This window comes from Sinocyclocheilus rhinocerous, unplaced genomic scaffold (assembly GCF_001515625.1).
Source record: "Sinocyclocheilus rhinocerous isolate Xijiao unplaced genomic scaffold, SAMN03320098_v1.1 scaffold2116, whole genome shotgun sequence".
In the NCBI taxonomy this organism is placed as follows: Eukaryota; Metazoa; Chordata; class Actinopteri; order Cypriniformes; family Cyprinidae; genus Sinocyclocheilus; species Sinocyclocheilus rhinocerous.
In genome coordinates this window covers 367674-375894 of record NW_015623486.1, presented here as the reverse complement: position 1 = coordinate 375894, position 8221 = coordinate 367674, and the positions used below count along the sequence as shown (strand labels likewise).

General features: G+C 37.5%; 2 protein-coding genes across 2 annotated transcripts in view; one reads left to right on the top strand and one right to left on the bottom strand.

Moving 5' to 3' along the window:
- Positions 1-1547, top strand: part of eme2 (essential meiotic structure-specific endonuclease subunit 2) — an 8920-nt gene extending 7373 nt beyond the window's left edge. The window contains exons 7-8 of the mRNA XM_016568904.1: positions 867-1056; positions 1125-1547. Coding sequence (XP_016424390.1) covers positions 867-1056; positions 1125-1280 — 346 coding nt within the window. The 3' untranslated portion in view covers positions 1281-1547. The remainder of the gene's footprint in view (positions 1-866; positions 1057-1124) is intronic.
- Positions 1548-3323: 1776 nt separating this feature from the next.
- LOC107752898 (SPRY domain-containing SOCS box protein 3-like) lies at positions 3324-8162 on the bottom strand. The gene is made up of 6 exons (XM_016569001.1): positions 8028-8162; positions 7316-7493; positions 6558-6748; positions 5880-5982; positions 4501-4626; positions 3324-4371 (listed from the first exon to the last, which is right to left on the bottom strand). The coding sequence occupies exons 1-6, from the start codon at positions 8127-8129 to the stop codon at positions 3563-3565; spliced, it is 1509 nt and encodes a 502-aa protein (XP_016424487.1). The 5' UTR covers positions 8130-8162; the 3' UTR covers positions 3324-3562.
- Between the last annotated feature and the right edge of the window lie 59 nt (positions 8163-8221).

Genomic DNA, 8221 nt, shown 5'->3' with positions numbered 1-8221 from the left:
GGATGCTCTGCAGTGAATGGGTGCCGTCAGAATGAGAGTCTAATCAGCTGATAAAAACATCACAATAATAATCCACACCACTCCAGTCCATCAGTTAACATCTTGAGAAGTGAAAAGCTGCGTGTTTGTAAGAAACAAATCCATCGTTAAGACGTTTTAATGTTAATCCATTGCTTCCAGCTAAAATACAAGTACATAATGTCCATAATATTGCTTTTTCCAGTGCAAAAGTCGTCTCGCCTGTATCAGGAGAGAAATCTGCACAGATCAAGCCCCGTTTACAAGCTAAAACAGTTCTAACACATATGTGGGTGTATTTTAATGTGAGAGACAACAGGAGATGGACTGTTTCACTGGAGAAGGCGTTATTTTGGATTATGGACTCATATTTTAGCCAGAAGCAGTTTGAAGTTAAAAACGTCTTGATGGATTTGTTTCTTACAAACACCCAGCTTTTGGCTTCACAAGATGCTAACTGATGGACTGGAGTGGTGTGGATGATTGTGGATTATTGTGATGTTTTTATCAGCTGTTTGAACTCTCATTCTGACGGCACCCATTCACTGCAGAGCATCCATTGCTGAGACACTGATGCAATGCTACATTTCTACAAACCTGATGAAGAAAGAGGATCTATTGGTGAGCAAGTTACGTAATGCTAAATTTCTCCAAATCTGTTCCGATGATGAAACAAACTCATCTTGGATGGCCTGAGGGTGAGTACATTTTTAGCAGAATTTTTGGGTGAACTATCCCTTTAAGAAGAATCAAATTAGAAATCTGACCGCTGTATAGTATTATTAACTGCTCATTATGCAGAAGACACTATTCTTTTGCAACAATAGCTCCGGGTGTTTTGTTCTCAGGGCGTTGTGTGGTGACCCTGATCTGGGGTTCTGCATGGACGGCTCGTGGTCGGCAGGTGTGCGAGTGGACAGAGACGGCCGCGGTCTCGCTCAGGTGTGGACACGTCAGATCCAGCAGCTGAACCGCGTCAGTCCAGCTCTGGCCAAAGCCGTGACGAGCGTCTACCCCTCTCCTTCCCTCCTGCTGCAGGTGACGTGTGTTCAGACTCTCACTGAACGCCTCTCTTTATATGCTCTCACTCTCATCTGCTCCAACAGGCCTATGAGGAGCTGCCGTCTGAGGAGGAGCGACGCAGACTATTGGCTGATCTCGCTGTGGTGGGCGGAGCCAAAGAGAGGCGTGTTGGTCCTGAGCTCGCTGGCCGTATATATCGCCTTCTAACTTCCCAGAATCCTCATCTCCTGCTGGATTAAGGGCAGATTTGTGGAGTGAAAAACTAATTTTGCACTTTATCGCCAGTATAGAAGACTAACCTTCTTCTATAAGGTTGTGCCTCAAATTATTGCATTCATTCTCCATTATGAACTTATTAATGGATATGCCATCAATACTTGAAAATTAAACACTAAGTAAACATTTTATAATGTTTGTATGGATTATTTAAAACTGATTGTAAATTTAAGACTGAAAAAGTGAATTTATTATATGAATTGAAAATATTAGTCTATTAATTGGTGTTGGTGAATATTAAGATTGGATTATCATTATTTTAAATAGATGAATTTCATTGATTGTCATTGATAAGATGATGCTTTTATTCGAAGTTGCATTGCATTTTATCAGTATATATGTTTGCTGAAAATTGAACAGGGTTATTATCATTAACTAAAACTATATAAAAAAAACTTTTTTTATTACTTGAAATAAAATAAAATATGAATAAAGTTTTAACATTTATTTTATATTATTGTAATTATTAAGTATTATTTCAGCTAGATGCCAAGGCAACAATTTCTCATTTTCATTTAAAGTACTAAAATATCTAAAAATTTTCTAATTTATTTAAAACTAAAAACATAATAAAAAAACATACAGATATTTAAAAAATAAGATGATGAAAAAACAACAAAATTATTTAAACTTTGAATAAAATTTTAATAAAAACAAAATCCAATTCAACAAGCAGTTTGAGATGAGTTATGCTCAGAAGTTTAATATTGCTGAAACACAAATTAAAAAGAGCAAATTATATACTTAAAAAAAAACCATGCAATTATGATTTTTTTGTTGTTGTTTATTTATTTTTTTACCTCAAAACAATGTAATCAGTAAGAAAACATGTAAAAGAGTACAAAACCATTCATTCATATATAGCGAGTATATAATAAATCATAATCAAATGTTAATAATAAGAGAGGGGGTTAAACTAATGAATAAACACACCGTCCTATCTGAAAATACACAATCTACAGTGTTTATCAAATCAGATATGTATTTAGTTGTCATAGCACAGCTGTAGCTCTGATATTGAATTACGATAAATAATGTAACACTGTAATTAACAGTCTGATTGACAGGCTCAGATATTAATCTACTGCACTGGTTTTTATAGATGCCAGGAGGTCTTTCATGAACTCCTCTCTCGAAGTCTGAGTGAATGAACTCAAACATACTGATGACTACAATATTTCAATAATACTGCTGCAAATTGTTTGGCATGTGTTGATCTACCTTAATATACAAGATAAACCTTCTCAAAAAAAGGGTCACCTGACTAGAAACATTGGCACTGGAAATGAGCAAGTTTATGAGAATTTTCAATCTTTAACCCCATCCTGAACCCTGAATAATGAATGAACTAACCGGAAAAAGAAGCAGATTACTAAAAAAATAAAGACACTGATTCACTGGATTCATGAAGGTTATAATTCACAACAAGTCCAGTGAATGCATGTTGATAGTTTGGCAAGGGATGAGGATGAATGCTTTGAGTTGAACTGATGATGTGTGTATTTAAGCAATAGTTCACCTAAGAATCACAATTATGTTATTTACTCTCCCATGTTTTTCCAAACCCACATGACTGACTTTTCTTCTGTAGGACACAAAATGAGGTGTTAAGCATTCTTCAAGAAAAAAATTAAGTCTCGTACCTAGGGCTGCACAATTTGGAGAAAAAATTTGAAATCTGTAGAATTCAAATGTGAAATTTGAAAAATTTCTGATAAAAATTGTGACTGTGATTTAAAATGTTATTTTAATGAACTGTTTGTAGGCCTAAAATTATGTGCTTATATTTATGAATTGTATACGACTATAATAGTAATAATATATAATAATAATAATAATAATTGTTGTTATTAATGATAAAATTATATTTTTAACAAAAATGTTCACTGTAAAATTGTATAATTAATATAATTATTTTAGAGTATAACTGCAAAATTACAATACTAATATATATATGGCTTAATTTCTTAATTTTCAAACATTATTATGGCAGAAAAAAGCCCTTGAAGCCCCTTTTTTTTGCAAACAACGGATTGTTTCTAAGTGCTTCTTTTTACCAATTTTCTTTTGTTGACATTTAATTAAATAGCAGTCTTTGCGATTGTATAATCGCACAAAGTCATATCACAATTTCGGTTAATCGTGCAGTCTTACTTGAGTTTGAAACAACGTGAGTGTGAGTAAACCATGAACTCTGCCGTTAAATGTGACCTTTGACCTGTGATTTACAGGTAAACATTGTGTCTCATGTCCAGCGGCAGCGTTTCCTCTGGTACATCTCTAGCTCTGCAGAGAAGCCGTCCGAGCCACTCTCAGAGGCGGAGTCAGGCCAAAAGGAGGCGTGGCCTGGTGGAGTGTAGGAGGAGCATAGAATGCAAGAACCGGTGTGTTCCGGTTTACACACAGAGCTGGCATCATTTCCTTTACAGTCGTCACTGGAAACAGATACCGGCGGGCCACAGCAAGGACAGGAAACGGATACGTGCTGAAATTTAGGGTCAGGAATGGAATTATGATCAGGGCTGGGGGCGGAGCCACAGTAGAGGTCAGAAGGTGAGGAGGGATCAAGGTAACAGGTAACATCCATTATGGAGACGCCATCTTGATAATGCGCATCATCTGGACAGGAAGTAGAATCAAGAGGCTCATCTTTACCGTGATAAGAACCAGGGTTATCAGTGAAGGAACTTGAAATAAAGACGCGTTCGTTGTCAGAGGGATTGTGGGAAGGAAATGGGCTTGTGTATTCGTCATAGTCGCCATCTTCTGTTTGTGTGGCCTTGTCTTCCCTGTTGTGTGCGCAGGCGTCTGCGCAGCCGAGGGTCAGCGCCCATCCCAGCTGGTTAGACAGCAGCAGACGCAGACCCGGCGGCAGAGGCAGCACGCGCAGAGCGTCTGCGCAGTTGGGCAGCATTTTGCGCAGCTGTGTGCAGCACAGGTACTGTAATGTGGTGGGCGCAGAATGTGAACGGATCAGCTTCATGCTGCTCTTGGCCGCAGTCGAACACACCATCGGATACAGACGCTTATTCTGCAAGTGAGTAGCTGCTATGCCTGACAGACAGACAGACAGACAGATAGATAGATAGACAGAGATGAAAAAGGAAGAATAAGAAAGATTGTAATTGGTGTTTCAGTAGGAAATACACTGATACAGGACAGAAGAGAGTGTGTATGTCTGACCGATGCAGCGGCGGTTCTTATAGAAGCTCAGGGTGCCGTGCCAGCTGTCCAGATGGACCCCGATTATGGACCCTTGACCGAACCGTGATGAAAAGTTCACCTTTGACCCCTTATGGTGTAGGTGACCTGAACCATGATAAATGTAGATGAAGAAAGGAAGTTAAAAACACATAAATATGTAAAAATCCAGTCAGAACAAGGTGGGGTTGGTAGTTTTTTTTTTAATGTTTTTGAAAGGAGTCTGCTGCCCACCAAGGCTGCATTTATTTGATTAAAAATACAGTAAAAACACTAAAATACAGACAGACAGATAGATAGATAGACAGAGATGAAAAAGGAAGAATAAGAAAGATTGTAATTGGTGTTTCAGTAGGAAATACACTGATACAGGACAGAAGAGAGTGTGTATGTCTGACCGATGCAGCGGCGGTTCTTATAGAAGCTCAGGGTGCCGTGCCAGCTGTCCAGATGGACCCCGATTATGGACACTTGACCGAACCGTGATGAAAAGTTCACCTTTGACCCCTTATGGTGTAGGTGACCTGAACCATGATAAATGTAGATGAAGAAAGGAAGTTAAAAACACATAAATATGTAAAAATCCAGTCAGAACAATGTGGGGTTGGTAGTTTTTTTTTTAATGTTTTTGAAAGGAGTCTCTGCTGCCCACCAAGGCTGCATTTATTTGATTAAAAATACAGTAAAAACACTAAAATTGTGAAATATTATTACAATTTACAATAATTATTTTCAATTTGAATATATTATAAAATGTAATGTATTCCTGTGATCAAAGCTGTATTTTCAGCATCATTACTCCAGTCTTCAGTGTCACATGATCTTCAGAAATCATTCTAATATGCTGATTAGCTGCTCAAAGAAACTGCTTCATATGTTTGTTGAAACTGTGATACATTTAATTTTTTAGGATTTCTCTGATCAACAGGAAGTTCAAAAGAACAGCATATATTTGAAATAGAATCTTTTGTAACATTATAAATGACTTTACTGTCACTTTTGATCAATTTATTGCATCCTTGCTAAAGTATTAATTTCTTTAAAAAAAAAATCTTACTAAATCCAAACTTTTGAATGGTAGTGTAATCTAAAATTACATACAAATGGATAAATCATTTAAGTCAAAATTTAAGTTAAGTCAGTTTTATTTAAGTCAAAACGTTACTTAAAAAGACAGAATCAAGCTGGCTCGATTCAGTTTAGTCATTTTTAATGATTAGATCTGGTAGAAATAGTCCCTTATGGTAATAAATGTGTTTTGCTTGTGTTTTTTTAAATACACAGACATGTGCAGGTTATTTAATGTATTTAAATGAATAATACTGAATTAACTGCAGGGTTCACGTGACCTCTGACCTCACCTGTGTAGGACAGACCCCAGCTGTCCTCATCCGTGCCCAACAGACTGCAGAAACTATGTTTGAACTGATCCAGGTTCACTTCTGATGTCCCGACACCAACCATCTGGACTCATAAACACACAAAATACATATGTGACCCTGGACCACAAAACCAGTCATAAGGGTAAATTTCTCGAAATTGAGATTTATACATAAGCTGAAAGCTGAATAAATAAGCTTTCCATTGATGTATGGTTTGTTAGGATAGGACAATATTTGGCCGAGATACAACTATTTGAAAATCTGGAATCTGAGGGTGCAAAAAAATCTAAATATTGAGAAAATCATCTTTAAAGTTGTCCAAATGAAGTTCTTAGCAATGCATATTACTAATCAAAAATTAAGTTTTGATATATTTACGGTAGGAAATTTACAAAATATCTTCATGGAACATGATCTTTACTTTATATCCTAATGATTTTTGGCATAAAAGAAAAATCTATAATTTTGACCCATACAATGTATTTTTGGCTATTGCTACAAATGTACCCCAGCGACTTAAGACTGCTTTTGTGCTCCAGGGTCACATATTTTAAATGTCTATCTATCCATCCATCCATCCATCTATCTTGATCTTATCTTGATATATTGTCAGTGTTGCAGTGTAGTGTCTTTGTTCATCCAGTCACCGTATCTCACCATATCTGTGCCGTAGACGGGAGATGTCATCTTGATTTCCCAGAAGTGCTGTCCGTCGCTGAGAGGCTTGGCTCCCCTGATGGCGGCGGTTCCACAGCTGTACTCCGAGTGGAAGATCACCTTCCTCCGGTCAGAGCAGCTCAGAGACACCGAGGATGATTTGCTCTCCTCGTCCCAAACCCAATCACACCCTTAACACAGTGACAAACACAAGGAACCATGATTTCAAATCTTCACTGTGGGAAAACACAGCATCATTCATGGTTTTTTATTAAAGGGCAGTATTTTCCTCTGTACTGTCGCTGAATACAGTGAAAACGGTTATATTGTGAAATATTTTTACAATTTAAAATAACTGTTTTCTATTTGAATATATTGTAAAATGTAATTTATTCCTGTGATCAAAGCTGAATTTTCAGTATCATTTCTCCATTCTTCAGTGTCACATGATCTTCAGAAATCATTCTGATATGCTGATTTGCTGCTCAAGAAACATTTCTTTTAGGATTCTTTGAAGAACAGAAACTTCGTAAGAACAGCATTTTTAAAAAATAGAAATCTTTTGTGACATTGTAAATGCCTATAGTGTCATTTTTGATCAGTTTAATGCGTCCTTGCTGAATAAAATAAAATCTCATTGACTCCAAACTTTTCAAAGGTTGTGTAAGACAAAGTGCAAATCACATTACTCGAGTCAGCTCAGTATGATTCTGTTCTCTTTAGTGTTTAAATGCATGATTAAATGTAATGAATCTGACCCTGCTCTTCCTCTCCGCAGGTGCAGCTGAGGGTGTAGGGGCTGATCTGGGCGTCTGAGCTGAGCTCTGTTTGAGCTGGACACTGGCAGAACGACTCGCCCGTCACGGGCACCACCGGCGGCAGCTCCGCTGGCACACACACCGTCACCGGCTCGTAGCCTGTAGAGCTGCCCTCTGACTGACCGCACAAACAAAACCAGTCAGGACCTCTCAGAAATGTCCAGGTCACATTTTAAAATCAAAAGAAATATTTAATAAATTAAATGTTTGGTTACACTTTATTTTAAGGTGTCCCTGTTACAGTGTAATTCTACATTTAAGTACTGAGTAAGAAATGGTTATAAAAACTGAAACAGAAGCGAAACAAGTAATAGGGTACTTAGTTAATAGGTTACTTGCATGTAATTATGCATAAGTTATTGTTATTATAATAGAAAGTACATGCAACATTTGTAACAAGGACACCTTAAAATAAAGTGTTACCAAATTTTTCATAAAGAAAATAAAGCCTGTTTTATACCTATTAAGAAGTCTGATTATCTTCATGTGTGAGAAGCCGATTTAAAGCAGCACAGAACATGCTGTGTCACTGAAACCGTTCATTTGAGACTCTGATTGGCCGGATGCCCAGGTAATGTAAAACTAGTGCTAGTTAGCTCAAAATAACCTGACAGAAATAAGCAGAGCTTGTGAGGACAGAAGTCATGCTCACCTGTGATCCCACAGCCTGCTTCTCTTCTGGGCCGAGGGTCGTGAGGGGTGTGGCCTCAGTCTCCGGGACATTCTCACTAACAACATACTTATTCCCAGACATTCCTGGAACACAAGAACAGAATGAGGCAGTTATTTCTTCCATCCATCCATCCGTCTGTCTGTCTGTCTATCTATCTATTCGTCTGTCTGTCT

What these genes read in the sequence shown, in the direction of transcription:
- LOC107752898 (XM_016569001.1), bottom strand. Translation starts at nt 8,129, where the DNA reads ATGTCTGGGAATAAGTATGTTGTTAGTGAGAATGTCCCGGAGACTGAG. An exon ending in CCGTCTACGGCACAGATATG is followed by an intron (nt 5,983 to 6,557) that starts GTGAGATACGGT and finishes TTATGAGTCCAG; the next exon opens with ATGGTTGGTGTCGGGACATC. An exon ending in CTGGGGTCTGTCCTACACAG is followed by an intron (nt 4,627 to 5,879) that starts GTGAGGTCAGAG and finishes ATCATGGTTCAG; the next exon opens with GTCACCTACACCATAAGGGG.